We start from the raw sequence: 18742 nt of genomic DNA on the forward strand, positions 1-18742 counted from the left end.
CGCTTTGCTTTACTACTATTTGCGCTCATTTTTTTCCTCCCTCTTAGTCTGACGTCTGAGTGCAAGCGAGAAGCGATGCGATACTACATGCTATAATAGTTCATGCTACTTCAATGCTATAGTATGTTAGAGTGAGTGCTATAGAGAGCAAAGCGTGTTGTTGGTTTACATCGCACAGTGTCACGACCGCGGCCAAAAATGGTCAAAACCAAGTACCACGGAGGACAAATTTTTTGATGAGGATTGATAGAAAATACTCCAATTAGAATAAATATGAAATTGTACATCGATATGTCGAGTAGTTTTGTCTCTACAAAGGTTCAAATCTGATCATCTATATATATAAAAGAGGTGGGGTTTAGTGCGTAGGCGTGTGATAAGACGGTGTTTTTGGAAATTCGTACTAAAAGGTACTAAAAAGTACTAAAACCGTATTACGGGGGAACGGTTAGATGTAGAAATCTGAAATTTGGTACGTAGCTTTGTCTAGGACGAGCGAAGTGGAATGTGTGAAAAAATTTTGGAATTTAGTACTAAGAGGTACTAAAAAGTACTAAATATTATTTTTCAATGGAACCGGTGGAGATAGATATTTGAAACATGGTATGTAGCTTGAGCTATTACAAATAGAATGACGTGGAAAAATATTTTTTGGAAATTAGTACTAAACGGTACTAAAACTGTATTACTCCGGGACGGTTGGAAGTAGAAGTCTGAAATTTGGTATGCAGCCTTGTCAATGATAAGCAAATCAGAATGTTTGAACAAATTTTGGAAGTGAATGTTATACTACGATGGAACCTACCTGTATAGACTTCTTAAATTTGGTATATAGCTTAAGCTATTACAAATAGAATGATGTGCAAAAAAAAATATATATATATATATAAACTATTAAATAGAATGAGGGGCAAACCCATTTTTGGAAATTTTAAAATTACAAAGTTATATATTATCTAAATGTGAAAATTTGCATATAGCTTTAACTATTACAAATAGAATACTATTCATATTTTTTTGTTTTTGTTTTTTTTTTTTTTTTGGAAATTGGTACTAAAATGGTAATAAAAAGAAATAATAATACAATGCCATGGATATCTGAAATTTGATATGACATTTGGTACTTTATTGCTATTGGTAATAAATACTTTAGTATAATGGAACCTGAAGAAATAGAATTCTGAAACGCGGTACATAGATTTAACTATACAAATACTATGATATACAGTAATATAATTTTGAAATTAGTAATAAAATTGTACAAAATGTTAAAGGCTTTTTCTATGAAAAACGGTGCTCTTCGCAATTTTGTATGACATTTGTACTTAATGTATTAAAAATTGTATACGACAGATCGAGTAGAGATGGAGTCCTGAAGTTTTGTGTGTTTAAAACAAAGTAAAAAAGGTTGTTTTTTAATTGTAGTAAAAAGTTCTAAATAGGAAAGGTTAGAGACAAATATCTGAATTTTAGTATTTATTTTTTATTAATTTCTTTTTCGAGATGAGCTACATGATCGGAGTTGCACTGAAAAGGAAAGCCAGAGAAATACTACATTCCCACCACTATGCGACGCGTTTCGCCGTTGGTTAAGCGGCTCATCAGGCATATTGGGCAATGTGGCTTACAAATGTCTTTAATAGATAAGTTGTATTTATGTCTACTATTGTTGCGAAATTGCATCTACGAATTAAATTCAACCGTGTCAAGGTTCGAACATTTGGCATCACACCAGAACATTCCTTTTCAGAGCAGATTTTTCATGTAGTGACGGACTTTTTTTCCATACAGACTACAATATTTTTCTTTAATGGTATGCATATATGTATATATGTTTCATATACAAATAGGTGAAACTATGCAAACAAGCCACTGAACACAACAAGTACTAAAGTGTTGCCACTTTTAAACCAAATGTTTCAAACATTTCTAAAATAATAGGACTGATATATATTTCCAATGATGTTTCCAACCATACTGGAAATATAGTATACTGCAGCGACTTCCCTTGTAATGAATAATGGGCTAGATCTTTATGTCGAGAATGTACTAAAAAAATATAGACAATTTTTTTCAATTTAGGATTTTGTAACACGTAACGTACCAGAAATACTAAATTTGTGCAATTTTAATGGAAATCTTCTCATTAGTACCATTAGTATCAGATTACTGTTTTCATAGTTTCATCGGGAGGATCGAGAAAATAAATAGTACACTTTTAGAAAATATAAAAATAAGTAAGTTGTAATCGATTTAGTAGGATAGAAGCATCAACGTTTCTGTTCGAAAGAAATGCGGAGTAAAATCTGAGATTTTTAAATGTAAAATATAAAACCTATAATTATATACCTAATCAAAAATTTATACTTAATCCAAAAGTATATTGTGTAGCTAAATTAATGTTTATTTTTTTACTATAAAAAGATTCGCTAACAACGTATCGGGCCTATGCTAGTTATTTATAAACTGATTTTTTACCATATTTTCGAAAAATGGGTGTGTTTTTCAGATGCTCAAATATTTGAATATTCAAATTAACGGTTATTATAAAAGTGTTTATTTTGGCTGCTGTGGATGTAAAAACTAGGATTCGCTTTAGTTTGTATACGGTGTATACAGTCGTCCACACTTGTAGTACTTAGTTCATCAAATTTGTAAAACAAATTTTGAAATTAGTGGAGCAGAAAAAAAGTTTAAAAAAGGTTAGCTCTAATTTTTTTATTTGAATGGTGAAAAGTGTGTTATTTAAGGAATAAAAAAATCGCGGCGGAGTCCTGCGGTCCTAAGAGTTATTTAATTCTTTTGGTGACCACCTTATGAAAAAATATGGCATATTCACGAAATGGTTAGAAGCGAATGGTCAAATATGTTATGTATACAATTAAATAAGTTTTTGAAGGCCAAATAGGAAGGATAAGATGGATTCAGAACATAGTAATAATACAATATTTTACATAAAAAAAATTAATTGGTGAAATCGTTATTCGAAGCGGAGATATGGGAGAATTGGTTTTAAAATATAGCTTTTAAATAAATTTTCAGTCAGTTTGAAGATTATACTTATTTATCAGATCATTTGAGACATAATATTAATACGCAAAGTGCAGTACAATACCTTTTGAGCGACTTTCACAAGATTCTAACAAGTCATGCCAACAAATAATTAGTAGCAGCCCGAACTTTTGTTAAAGCCGAGTTAATTAAGGATTTTATTTAGTATTTTATATTACAATCCGACCTTGTAATATCCTTAAACAGCGATAAAGTAAAGGCCCGAGATTATAATGTGGATGATACTAAATCGTACATTTGGGAAGACATTGTTATATATATATATATATAAATATATATATATATATATATGTTTTGAAAATGTTGCGAATGATAAAAAAATAATTTATTAGTTTATTTTAGTTTATTTTTTATATTATAATAAAAATAACAAAAATAAAACTACTATACTTAATTTTATAGTACAGAAAGTTAAATTTGTAGGGACTTTTGGTATAGTAGGTACCTGAAATATGGGCCAACAACTAAATTACAACACGTATTACTGTCTTCGCCCAAATTTGATGTAATTGGGACGAAGACATGCAAATTTCCGTGGAATTTGGATGAATATAAACAATTTATAGGTCCAAAAATCGGATTTTTCAAGACCCTTTGTTTGGGAGGTATATCAAATCTTGGTCCGGTCTACCCAGTTTTTGGTCCGTTGCTTTATAGGCATAAGTAAATGTAAATTGTCAATTTTCATTGAATTTGGTTGCATATTAAAGATTTTATAGCCCAAAGTAGTAAAATTTTCAAGACCCTTTGTATGGGAGGTATATCAAATCTTGGTCCGATCTTTTGGTCAGTTGCTTTATAGGCCTAATTAAATGTAAATTGCAAATTTTCATTGAATTTGTTTGAATATTAAAGATTTTATAGGCCAAAAAGTTTGACTTTCTCAAGACCCATTATACGGGAGGTATACCAAATCTTGGTCCGGCCTATCCAATTTTTTGTCAGTTGCTCTTTAGGCCAATAACATGTACCAAATTTCATTAACTTACGATAACTCCTTCTATTTTTGGCCGCTGTTTATATGAACTCATAGTACATCGCCTATTTCTGTTGTTCTCACGAGTCCACAAAAATACATGAAAATCCAAAAAAAAAAATTGATCCATGCCATTAAATTTCGATAAGATGCAAAAGAACGATACCAAAAACCGATCAATAACGGTAAATAAAAATAAACAAAGAAACTCAAACAGAGCCAAAGCGAGCTCTTGCTATAAACCATTGCACAACACGCTTTATCGCTTGCACTCGCTTTGTCTCGCTTGTAGCGTAGCATCCACTCTGACAGCGTCTCGCGCGCTCTGAGGTCAGCCTTACTCTCTTTTGACAAAAAAATGCATTTTACTACAAAAAAACCACCACCATTCATTGTTCGAATGTGTTTTGTTTTGGTATCGTTCTCTGTTTCTGTTGCTAACAACCTCCGAATTTCCAATTTCATGATTGCGACTGGTTTTGCATTACAATGTTTCTTTATTTCAGACACCCTTAACGACCTCTGCATTGTGTTTACAAAATTCGCATATGTATTTTCCTAATTATTTCGACATAAATCCTAAATACAAATATGAAAAATTGCAAATCAATCGGGCAAACTTGGGTTCTTTGGTGTACCAATTGTATGAGATCGAGCAAAATTATTTATGGTGTGATGCAGCATACATATAGCTCCCATACATATGCTGCATCACAGTCCGCTGTCCAAAATGTATCTTGATTGAGAAACGTTTATTAATTGGATCTCAATTTATATAATCCAGTTGAAAATATAAAACGGTTATATGGGAAATTACAAAATTCTTTTAAAATTCCATAAAAAAAATTTGAAAAAACTTTTTGCTAGCACATTCATGATGTTTGGTACATAGGTTAAGAAAAATATGATGATTCGAAATATGTTCGCGTTCACAAATTCCGATGCTGCGCACAAAAGTGCGATTTTAAATCTTGTATTTAAAATATAAATTAAATGAATTCCTATTTGTTGTAATTCGTGAATTTCTTCACAAATGGTTAAACACATTTGTTTTCTTTTGCATACTTGTCAAATCACATTGAAATACAGTTAAGAAGAAGTATAAAGATATCTCGAAATAAAATAAATTAATTTTTTAATTAAATCGAAATGTTTTTTGAATTTTCGATTTTTTTAGTATGGTTAAGGTAATACGGTTTTGCCTTAATCTTCTAAAATATGCGACACTTTTTTTCAAATTCTTTTAGATGATTGTTAAATATCGGTATACTCATCTGATAACAGTTCGGACTGTAAAACTGACTAAATATATACATAAAAATTATCAATATTTAAAAGTATGCAATTCGCGTATTAGTTGAAATCAGTTGATGCGCATGCGCTTTTCGTATAAACCGAATCAATGTCTTTCAATTATTATGAATTTTTCGATGTTTAATTTAGCGGTCAAAGTGTGCCGCTCGATGCACTTTACTATGCAAGAACCCTAAAAATAGCTAAAAAACACGCAACGAGTTTTTTAGCCAAAAGGACACCTATGTTAAAAGGATCGGTTAAGAACCGCGGATGTTCCTCCACAATCGATTTTGGATAAAATACGCATATTATTCGCGTATCGATGTATTTTTGACCTACTTTCACACAGATTCGCGAATATGATGACAGAAGAATGAATGTATGTGAAATCAATTCGAAGAAAAACGCGATTATATACGCGAATTTGTCAAAATAAGTTTTTGCAGTTTTCCCCACATTCAAGGTACCTATATGCGTTTTATTGGGCAAAATTTAACATGGATGGGCTCATTAGATCCGCCACGTAGAAAAACTAAAATCACGCGGGGTTCCACGGAATTTGAATGGACTTTCTTAATTTTAGACTCAAAAAATAAGTTTTTTATAAAAATTTATAGCACAGAAGCTACGGTGAGCACATTCATGAGATATACACTAAACGAAGCAAAATCACGAGTTCTACAATCCTATAATAAAAACACCGAAAATCCGGCTTCAAAATGTCAGCATCCTTTTGTGATTATATCGAAAAATAATACATTCGAATCATATTGTCCATGGGGTATTCTGCAACTTAGTCACTGATCACAAGTGCGTGCGTTGTATAGCCACAAATCATGAATGAACACAAAAAATCTCGTTGGCTTCAACACATTTTCACCCATTTTTTATACCCTCCACCATAGTATGGAGGGTATATTAGGTTTGTTTTTCCGTTTGTAACGCATCGAAATAATCATTTCCGACCCTATAAAGTATATATATTCTTGATCAGCATAAAATTCTATGACGATCTAAGCATGTCCGTCTGCCTGCCTGTCTGTCTGTTGTAATCACTCTAGCGTCTAAACGAATCGAGATAGAACGCTAAAATTTTGCATAGAGTCGTCTTTTGTCTGCAGGCAGGTCAAGTTCGAAGATGGGCTATATCGGTCCACGTTTAGGCATAGCTCCCATATAAGGGTAGCCCTCGATTTTCGGTATTTTAGGGTTCTTGTGCGCGGTTTTCAACCGAATTCGCTGAAATTTGGTACATTGGGTTCTTATTGGATACCAAATATCCCCACTTAAAATTATAAATATAGGTCCACTTTTTCTGGTACCCCTCATATAAGGGTACCTCCCATTTTTCAGTTTTTGGGGGGTTTTGACCGGATTTTTTCACCGATTTGGCTGTAATTTAGTAATTTGAGTTATTATTCGGTAGCAAATCTCTCCACAAAAATATATAAATATAGGTCAATTTTTTTCGGGTAGCCCCCATATAAGGTTTCCCCAAATTTTCGGTATTTTAGGGTTCTTGAGAGCGGTTTTCAACCGAATTCGTTGAAATTTGGTACATTGGGTTCTTATTGGATACCAAATATCCCCACTAAAAATTATAAACATAGGTCCACTTTTTCTGGTAGCCCCCATATAAGGGTACCTCCCATTTTTCAGTTTTTGGGGGGTTTTGACCGGATTTTTTCACCGATTTGGCTGTAATTTAGTAATTTGAGTTCTTATTCGGTAGCAAATCTCTCCACAAAAATTTATAACTATAGGTAAATTTTTTCGGGTGGCCCCCATATAAGGGTACCCCCCAATTTTCGGTATTTTAGGGTTCTTGAGCGCGGTTTTAACCGAATTCGCTGAAATTTGTTATTATGTAGTCGTATATGGTAACAAATCTCCCCACCAAAAATTATTAATATTCACCCATATTATTAAAATAGTAATCTGATTTTTTTCGTGTGTTGGGGTTGGGTAGCCGTTACGGGGAATAGTCCATTTTTACCCTACAAGGACGTTTTAGCCATCTGTTGTAAGCATTCCGCCTTCTAAAGATATTGTGATAAAAAACTCATCTCCTCAATATACTGATACCTCCTGAAGGAAATAATTGAGATAAACAATTAAAATGTTGGGTTCAAAATTGGCATATACCGGCCATTAATTAGGCATAGCCCTCATATAATGATATCCCCAAATATTAACTATTTCCTACACTATGTTATCAATATTGGTCCCCCTTTAGGCATATCCTCATATAACTTTGTAATCTAAATTACAGTAGTTTGAGGATTTTATACTCTACCATGCGTTATCAGTATCAGTCCACTATTTGGATCTTACAGATTTTAGGAAAAATCCCCATTAAAAATTGCTGAAGTTTGTATTTGGTGTACATAATGGTTTACATAAAGCGGTTTGTAGAATTATCGGTATATGCCCACTTTTTGGTATGTTCCCTATGTTTTCATTGCATGTATCTGTCAGTATAACTATGGTGGAGGGATCCAAACTTCGGCCCGGCCGAACTTAACGCTTTTTCACTTGTTTACATTTACACCATCACAGCTTCCACCAAACTTATTATTAATTACCAATATTTTGAGATTTTGACGAGAATACTTCATTTTATAGAAATGAATTTAAATTATATGCAATATGTTAATATTTCACGAGTTATAAGCTTGCGAACCTCACTTTCAAGGAATTTAAAGGATTTTTGTAATTTCCCATATATACATGTGAATGTACTATACAAAATCCAATATACGCTATTCTAGGTTGTGCACTGATTTGTCCTAATCGAGCAAACCTTAGTTATTTGATACACCATTTAGATGACATCCGAAAAAATATATGTGGGAGCTATATCTACATCCGACTTCACCAAAACTTAACAGAAGTCATTCTATACTGAACTGATTTCAACAAAACTATTTCAGTACTCCTTGCAAATTTGTTTCTTAATCGGACAAACATTGGCAGTATGATGCTCCATTTACACAAAATCTGGCGAAACTGTATATGGAGCTATATCTAAATCTGAACCGATTAAAAAAAAACTTCGATACAACAGTCTGGACCTAATTCAGTACACTGTGGGGCCAAATAAGTTACCTTTGATAAATTTCATCCAAATCGGATCCTAAGTTTTGCTCACAAAAATACTTTGACGGACGGACATGCATAAATCGACTGAGAAAGTGATTCTATGCATATTCTCAAAAGGAACTATGGGTCTAACTCGATTCTTGTTGGCTTTTACGCACATATGTACAAAGACATAATACCCTGTATCACAGAGTGGTGAAGCGTATAAAAATCAAAATGACAATTCTGTAGAAAATCCACCACCACTAAACACAATCCCAAAGTAGTTTCTTTGCTCTATTTTTTCCAATAAACGAGTATTTATATGAATTGCATTCATAAAATGGAGAAATCCGACCATTGCACTATAGGTCAAATGACCGTTTTTTCTGTGCAACATTGAAAAAAATCAAAGTGTCGTTCTTCACGAGTTGTTGTTGTTTTTGTATTTAGAACACTCCAAAATAAGGATACGTGATATTTATTAGCGCTAAATATAAAGTACCGTTACACATCTGGCCGTGCAAGTCGCTCAATACAATTTATTCTATAAATATGTTAGTCAACTTTGAGTTCGTATTAACCCTTTCAGTGCAAATAAAATTTTTGCCGAAATAAAAATCTAAAATTTTTACTTAAAATCATATGATGGCACAGAGTTTAGAAAAAAAATCAATTCTTATTTTAAACCTCGGACAGTTTTGTCTGTCTTTCAGCAAAAACAAAGACATCAATTGTAACGGTACATAGGATAACCGAAAAATTGCAAAGGAAGATAATAATTTTAAATGTCGAATATATTCGACAAAAACACTGAAAGGGTTAATTCGATTGTGTTTACAATAAATAATTAGTGTAAAATAAAAAATATAGATACAAGTAAGAAGGTAACAAAAAGAAACAAGTGAAAAAGCGTTAAGTTCGGCCGGGCCGTACTTTGGGTACCCTCCGCCATAGTTATACTGACAGATACATGCAATGAAAATATAGGGAATATACCAACAAGTGGGCATAAACCATTACGTACACCAAATACAAACTTCAGCAATTAATTATTGGGGATTTTTCCTAAAATCTGTAAGATCCAAAAAGTTGACTGATACTGATAACGCATGGTAGAGTATAACATCTTCAAACTACTGTAATTTAGATTACAAAGTTATATGAGGGTATGCCTATAGGGGGACCAATATTGATTACATAGTGTAGGAAATAGTGAATATTTGGGGATATCTTTATATGAGGGCTATGCCTAATTAATGACCGGTATATGAACCCAATATTTTAATTGTTTATCTCAATTCTTTCCTTCAGGAGGTATCTATATATTGGAGAGATGCCTAAATGTCTGCCGATACATTTCATTATTGTCATGTTTGAGTTTTTTTATCACAATATCTTTAGAACGCGGAATGCTTACAACAGATGGCTAAAACGTCTTTGTAGGGTAAAAATTGACTATTCCACGTAACGACTACACAATCGTTGGGATTGGAACAAATCAGATAACTATTTTAATATAAAGAGGGGGTTATATGGGGACTACCCCTAAAAAGTCGTGAATATTAATAATTTTTGGTTGGGGGATTTGTTACCATATACGACTACAAAATACCAAATTTCAGCGAATTCGGTTGAAAAACGCGCTCAAGAACCTAAACATTTCAAAATGGGGTCTACCCGAAAAAATTGACCTATATTTATAATTTTTTGTGGAGAGTTTCGTTACCCAATAAGAACTCAAATTGCTAAATTACAGCCAATTCGGTGAAAAAGTCCGGTCAAAACCCCCCAAAAACTGGAAATTGGGAGGTACCCTTGGAACTATATTTATAATTTTTAGTGGAGAGATTTGCAACCCAATAAGAACTCAATGCACCAATTTTCAGCGAATTCAGTTGAAAAACGCGTTCAAGAACCTCAAAATACCGAAAATACCGAACTTGAACCTGCAGGCAAAAGACGACTCTATGCAAAATTTTGGCGATCTATCTCAATTCGTTTAGACGCTAGAGTGATTACAACCGACAGACGGACAAACGGACGTGGCTATATCGTCATAGAATTTTACGCTGATCAAGAATATATATACTTTATAGGGTCGGAAATGATTATTTCGATGAGTTACAAACGGAAAAACAAAATTAATATACCCTCCATACTATGGTGGAGGGTATTAAAAATCAGTTGGGCCAAATTTCATGACGAACGCGAAAGAAGTAAAGAAGTACTCCTGTTAGGTGTATAAGGTACCACATTGCACCGGACGACTTATATCCTTGCTTGTCGATTTTTTACAAATAATAAAAATAATCAATAATGCAAATTAAATAAATATCCTAAAATAAAATAAGCGGCATTAATTCTAATAACAAGCTTTCATTTTCAGGACGATGAGACAACGCAGCAAGACGAGGAAAACACAGGCAAAGAATATTTACCAGGATGGATAAATGACCCCTTACTTGTTGACTCTCAACTGGGTGAAATATCATTGCGTGAGAAACGTTTCTGGAAGGACTTAATTAAATTATATTTGAAACCCATGTTTCACACAAAAGAGAAAAAGGCAGAGATTGCGGACAGTCTACGCGAACTGCGAAATATGTTTGCATTTGCTTTCGTTATGATTAATGCAATTTTTGTTTTAATCGTATTCTTGCTACAACTGAAAAAGGATTATTTGCATTTGGAATGGCCTATTGACCCCGAGGATTTTATAACATATGATGCAGATAATTCACAAATATTTATATATCGACAATACAAACATCTGGATCCAATTGGTTTCTGTTTTGTTATTTTCTTTGGCATCATTCTTATTATACAATTTATCGCAATGTTCTTTCATCGGTTTGCTACAATTTCACAACTATTAGCCACAACCAAATTAGATTGGCTGAGAGCATCGAGTTCGGTAAGAAAATTTATAGAATGCAAAAGAAATATTTATAGCTGTATTGATAACATTTTTCAATGTGTGTTAAAAATGTTTTTCTGTATGAGAAACCAAATTACCAATTCCCTTTTAAATTACCGAAAACTACGATTAACTATACCAAAACCTATGGATGACTATTGATATTTTTTGTCTGGTAGATTTGACAACCAATGAGAAGCCAACATACTAAATAAGATCCTATTCGCCTGAAGGGCCTGTTCAAAATCTTAAAAATAACGCATAACATAAACGTAGATCGAAATATCTTCAACCTTGATCTGACCACTGGGAAAATATAACTGTATTTGAGAACCCGATTTCAATTATTTTGGAAGATATCCTGATTATAACAATTAGGATCACAGGGCTAGATCTTCTTAGAATTTTGCCCTGATCAAGAATATGTATTCTTTACAGGCTCGGTCATAAACGCAATGACAAAATAATATACCCCTCATTTCTCCAAATTATTCAAATTTGTAAATGAAAATTATATTCACCAAATATTGATGTTCTAACTTTGTTACTATTCTACCAAACCCGTTATATAATTAATTTCATTAGATTTTAATTCAAATATGACATTTAAAGGATTAAGCAACTGGAAATACTCTTCCGCATTAGTGAATATACATTTAGCATGCCTCTCAACCGACGTTTTATGGTATCCGACTTTAAAGTTATTTCCTTCCGCTAAGTGAAAAGTTTTCTCAACAATTTAATATTCAATTCAATTGAATTACTTATTTTTTACGTATTATATAAACATTAGGGTTCGCCTGCTTCAAAAACTAGTGAAAGATGTAGCCAAATTTAGGAGAGTGAAGACCAAAATAATTCTTTCTTCTCTAAGTTGTTACAAAAAAATTGGATTTGTATGAAGTAGTAAATCTAGTAATTGTCTGACATACCTAGGTCGATGTGCATAAATAATTATTTTGGTAACATTGTATCTCGCAGTTCGTAAATCATATTTTTAGCAACCCCAATGTCCCCCATTCGGCCTTAAGTGAAAAATAAACTCAAAAATCAACTTAATAATAGAATTGCTCAGCTCACCTAGTCTATTTTTGTTCCCAGATAACGGACGAAGATGCGGCACAGGAAATTCGAGGGAATGCTGTTCATATTGCACGTCAACTGCAACGACCGAAACGTCTTGACGATGATGATGAAGACGAGAACGGCAGTGGCAGTAAATGTAACAACTGGGACGAGGGATCGGAGAATCACATGACGCGGCGTTCAACAGTATTCAAGTTGCATGAAAATCGTAATAAGAACCAGTATGATTACAGTGATTTGCCACGAAATTTCGAGCGTCGATTTTTGGGAGATGGTAAGTGCTTTGATAAGGAATGCTTCCAACATGTACATGCCAATCACAATTGCGTGTTTTGTTACCATTTACTTACAACTACAGCTGCATATGTTCACTTATTTCATATTTTCAGATGATATCAGTGTCAAGCACATATCCATGAGTCGCAAATCCTTGATGCTCCTTAATGAGACACGTTTCGTAGCCAAGCGACGTCTTACTCAGCAAACACATCGCAACACTGTTTTGAATAGGAATCCCCTGCAAGGATTTGATAATGATGCCTTTGAAACGTCGAACACATAAAAATGTAAAAGGAAATATGTAGTTATGTACGTAATAATATATACTGTAAGAATTACAGATGGATGTAACCGTCACAGTTTTCAAAGCAAAGTAAAAAAATAAACTATCCTGAATATACGATATAAATATAAACTTAAATTTAGAACTATATCGTGTTCGAAGGTGGGAATTGGTCATATCATTCTCGCGATCTATAGGCCCACTCCCTGTAGTGCCTCTTTCATAAAGGGTCAAAATTGTGTTAATATAATACGAAGCTTACTGAGTATCCGATTTGACAACAACATCGTACAAAGTAATTTTTTACTAAATTCAGGTCATATCCGAATATGCAACCTATCGGTCCACTCCTTCTACCAAAGTGTTTAAAACTTGAAATATGGAAAAATAAATCCAGTCCAAAAATGGGGTATATGTATCATAAAGGACACTGGTTATAGCCTAGAATTATAAATTGGTTCCGCGTAATGTAATGGGATACTAGGATTCAGAGACCTGGGTAAGTACTCTCAATTTGACTGTTTAAAATAAGTGGGGATATTCTAAAAGAGGGTGAAATGTACTACAGAATACAACAGCAAGAAACGTAAGTAAGTACTCAAGCAAGGATTTGAATTGATTCTATAGCAAGAGATCTTAGTAAGTACTCAAGAAAGGATACGAAAGTATTCTACTGCAAGAGACCTTAGTTAGTACTCCAATAAGTGTACGGAAGGATACTACGGTAAGAGACCTTAGTAAGAGCTGAAGCAAGTTGATTTTACTGCAAGAGACATTTATACCAAAGGACTCTATTGCAAGATACCTTAATAAGAATACGGGAAGATTCTACTCAGACAAGGATACGAAAGGGTTCTACTGCAAGAGATCTTAATATGTTATCAAGCAAGGATTCTACTAAGGCAAGGGAACGAAATGACGGACATAGAAATGTGTTCAATATCGAACAAACTTATCGACGTTTATATACTTAGATTTATTTATCAAATACTTTCAATATTTTTCAATTTACATTAAAATCTTTACTTAGATTGAGTATATCCAAAGCATTTCAACTGAGTTGTCGAAACTTCTTATGCAACTAAAAAAAATATATATATGCGAACACATACATTTCTATATACACCCATAAAAATTCAAGGATTCAAAAAGAATTCGCGTATTATACCAAAAAGTAAAATGAGCAAAAACTGTAAATGCAACAATAGTTGAATAATATCGCGAGTAAAGTGTTTCTCCAAATTCCTCGAGAGCCCTTGCATTCCTTTTGAAGTGCTCTGAAGGTTCTATTATTTTTGAGAGGAATTGTTTTCGAATATTTGAACATTAACTTGGGTCGATAATGGCAGCACAAAAGAATATTTATTAGGGATTTTCAGCAATAGCAGAATTCAAGCAAAATTATTGCTGCTGGACTAACATTATATATATATATATATATATATATTAATACATACGGTCACATAACAATCTCTATCATATATTGACAACTTTTCTAGAACCTGTATTATAGGATGTGTTATAATGAAAATGTTATAATTTTCTTCTTTTTCTTTAGTGTCACTAAATTAATAACTTTTAAACCAATTGATACATGTTGCTGAAAATTTAAAACAATTGTAGAAGTTATTTCAATCAAACATCGTCATCATAAATGCAAACGTTACATTTGCAAAATGCAAATGTATAAAAATGAAGCATGGCTGGACATTTTTTCAAAATTTAACCGCACTATAGAGCCGTATATATTTTTTGAAAAGAAATGTAATTTTTTTGGTTTTTAAAGTTTTTATGTCAGTTACGTCCTTTTGACTTGATATTTTCTGAAACAAAAGGACGTAAGACTAAAATTTGTACAGTTTCGTGAAAATCGGTTCAGATTTAGACATAGGTCCCAAACATATTTTCGTCAGATTTTGTGTAAATGATGCATTAAAGCCAATTTATTTCTTTCGATTTGCACGAAATTTTGCATAGCGTACTGAATTGAGTCTAGATTGATGTGTGTGAAGTTTCGTGAAAATCGGTTTAGATTTGGATATAGCTCCAATATACAGTTTCGACCCATATACAGTTTCGACCGATGCACTATAGACATTAAATATTTCTCCGATAGCGATGTAACTTTGTACGAGGTACTTTTGTGAAACAAAAATACCTAATTATAGCTGATTAGTTAAAAAGAATCGAGAAAAGCCCTAAATTTGGGGTACCGCTATATGGGGGCTACCGTAAAAAATTTGCCGATATATCTCATTTTCAATATCAAACAACCGAGAAGTTGTATTAATATATTTTCAGAATTTCTATTCTCAATATTGCTTAGTTTTCTACAATAGCGTAGTTACATTTGTTTACATTAATAAAAACATACTATTGTAGTTACGTCCGTTTGAATTTCTTTTATTAGATCGCTGTTTTTGACGTTAGATGTCTAAATTTTTGTGTGAACATGTAATTAGATTATTTCGAATTTTTCTATAGTTACGTCCGCCTTTACGTTACGTTGCCTTTATGGTGACGAACAGTTCGGCCGGGACGAACTTTTTATACCATCCACCACGTGGAGAGATTCAAAATTCCTTAAGTCGACCGGGTTATTTATATGGGGACTATGTTATGGTGTTATGTAATAGTAGGTGGTTGTCCATGCTCTGAATAAAAAGTTTTCAAGATTACTGACACTCTAGTTGGAAAATTTTAACGGGTCTTTTTATACCCTACACATCAATGTTGTAAGGGTATTATAGCTTTGTATGACTCCAAGAGTTTGTAACGCCGCGAAATATTGGTTCTATACCGATCGTCATATCTCGATTAGCTGAGTCTCTTCATTATAATTTGTAAACACAATACAGGCCACAGTTATCGACCAATCGCCACGAAATTTTGCATGTAGAACAGGTTCTGGCCAAAGAAGCTCCCAATTGTTTAATCGGTTCATGGGAATTGACCAAAACTTTAATTTTGACTGTTTTTCTAATCGTTCTAGAGGCCACAATTATGAACTGAACCCAGACTTTATTATATTAACTCCCGAATGGGATAGACCCGAGAAGTTGATAGTATATCCAAGAGGGGTGGTTGATCTCGCGGAAATGTCGCTAGCATTGTTTATAAATTTCCACTGAAACCCAAAAGAAATAATATCACTTACAATTCAATTAGTAGGTGTCACAGTGACAATTAAGATCATATTCATCCTTATTACGGTTGGCGTTGTCTTGTCGATAATTGGGCCATGTCGCACTTTTACGACAAATCGGTATTATGATAGGCGTTACAATACGCCAAATTTGTCTTTCAAGATTCTTTTGACGACAGCATACAAAAAATTATAAAAATGTGTTAAAATTGCATTTTAACAATACATACTGATTAACAGTTACATAAAACTATATTTTATTGCATTTCTCAATATTCATAAGAATTGCACCTACCAGAAAATTATTTAGAAAACAAACAAAATGAGGGTTCTTTCTAAAGGGTTCTTTCTAAATGTAAAATTTTTGCTTTAGTTTTGTAACAGAGTAAAAGAAAAATCTTTTAGAAAATTTAGCGTTGTCGTAAATTTTGCATAATACCGACCAAAAACGACTACGACAACGCATTCGACTACACCTACGAGAGCTACCGTACAACGACTAAGCCTACCGTAATAAGGGTGGTTATTTGACTAAAATAAGTTTTTGGTTTATTTGTCACTTTCCGCTAACTATGTAGCAGACAACATGCTGGTATATCCATAAAACGTATTAAATACAAAGTTATATTTTCAATTGCAAACGTGATATCAAAAACTATTTTATTTTACCAAACACGTTCTACCCTAATGTATATAAGAAAGTACGCATTTGTTACAAAACCTGGGAATGCTACGCACAAACTTTCAAGAAGGGCTATATAACAAACATTGCATTTAAATTTGAATATCAGAGTTTTTGTTTTTGTTTTTTTATTTTCATTACGTTCCATGACATCTTGTCAGCAAAAACAAACAAAAATGGAAAGCAAAAATGTGACAAACGCTTAACAGGACAATTTATGGATGTGGAAGTATTTCTTATTCCTACTAATAATGATGGTATAATGCTTACAATATTATGCTTATAGTTTAAAACAAATATGTTATATAGAATTTAAAAATAGGTATATGTATTTAAATAATATATACAGTGAGTGTAATAAGTATTTTGCCTCAATACGAATTTAACAAAATTCCAATATATACGTCGAAAGCCAGCAAACTAAAGATGTAAATTGAATTATGTGTGGTGGAATATGTTTGTGGACATGTTTAGATCTTATTTCTGCAAGAATCACTGCGAAAGACCTATTGGTCTCGAAGATGTCGGCTAAAATCTATAACAACCCGAAAATGTTTATCACAAAAAAGTATTTTCCTTTTTATTATTTTATTAAAAAAATCATTACACTTCGCACGTTCGGTCTTTCTATAACTACCATTAAGGATAACCATATATTATAAGCGATTCGGTAGGGAACATACCAAAACTTGGACATATACCGACATTTCTAAAAACGGATAATTATACCCTCAGGCTTATGGCTAATGAGTGTGTATACACTTTAACACGATGGAAATGTGCGTCATCGAAATATTGGTTCTAGACCCCATGTTTCTTTGGAACAAATCCGATTCAGAAAATTAAAATTTCATCCAAACTTTGCCCATCTTATCATTTCTTCCAAACTTAGTTCAAATTCGAAAATGGGGAATATCGGTCCACTCCTTCTGGAACCTCCACACAGGGGCTAGGTCTAAATGCGGCTATAGTTTATTATCGAACCTTACGTTCTAATTTTTTTATCTCGCTATCCTCCACAAGTGAAATGATTAAAACAGAGTCTTAGAAACAAACTCAAAACGCGGAACAAATCAGATAAATATTTTAATATAAAAAAGGGGGTTATAAGGGGACTACTCCAAAAATGGGGGCGAATATTAATAATTTTTGGTAGGGAGATTTGTTACCCTATACGACTACAAAATACCAAATTGCAGCAAATTCGGTTGAAAAACGCGCTCAAGAACCTGCCTAAACGTGGACCGATATAACCCATCTGACCTGCCTGCAGACAAAAGACGACTCTATGCAAAATTTTTGCGATCTATCTCAATTCGTTTAGACGCTAGAGGATTACAACTGACAGACGGACATGCATAAATCGTCTTAGCATTTTACGCTGATCAAGAATATATATATACTTTATAGGTCGGGAATGATTATTTCGATGCGTTACAAACGGAAAAACGAAACTGATATACCCTCCATACTATGTTGGAGGGTATAAATATAACGCGAAACCCCATTTTTCTGAATTCGAAATCGGTATGGTCCATTTATATTGATCTAGGAACCAATATATGTGATAAAAATGCCAATAAGGAGGTCAGATTCAAATATATGAACTGTTCTGTTGCAATATTAATACTTCTTATTTCGAAAATAAACAGATCAACCAGTTTATTTCCTGCTGCATTTTATTCGCAACTGATGGTGTTAATCAGAGACAAAATATTGAATGCGCATTCGCCATCAGCTACCCCAGTTTTTCCAAAGACAATAGGACTCGACGATGAATGATTGTATTATTTTAGAACCATTCATATCATTGAATCTGACCTCCTTATTGGTATTTTTATTAGAAAGCCAGTCAGAAAAATGGTGTTTCACGATATTTTTTAAATAATTCGTTTTGGCTTTAATAGTTCAGAACGTCCTGT

At 33.1% G+C, this 18742-nt stretch overlaps 1 protein-coding gene across 1 annotated transcript in view; it reads left to right on the forward strand.

Moving 5' to 3' along the window:
- Window positions 1-12993, forward strand: part of LOC133332814 (chitin synthase chs-2) — a 44413-nt gene extending 31420 nt beyond the window's left edge. Inside the window, exons 13-15 of the mRNA XM_061541188.1 lie at window positions 10815-11342; window positions 12447-12705; window positions 12821-12993. Of these exons, the coding sequence (XP_061397172.1) occupies window positions 10815-11342; window positions 12447-12705; window positions 12821-12993 (960 nt within the window). The remainder of the gene's footprint in view (window positions 1-10814; window positions 11343-12446; window positions 12706-12820) is intronic.
- The last annotated feature ends 5749 nt before the right edge of the window (window positions 12994-18742 follow it).

The sequence above is a fragment of the Musca vetustissima genome, unplaced genomic scaffold, assembly GCF_032173495.1.
Source record: "Musca vetustissima isolate MV318-11 ecotype Yass unplaced genomic scaffold, APGP_CSIRO_Mvet_v1 utg4718, whole genome shotgun sequence".
NCBI lineage: Eukaryota > Metazoa > Arthropoda > Insecta > Diptera > Muscidae > Musca > Musca vetustissima.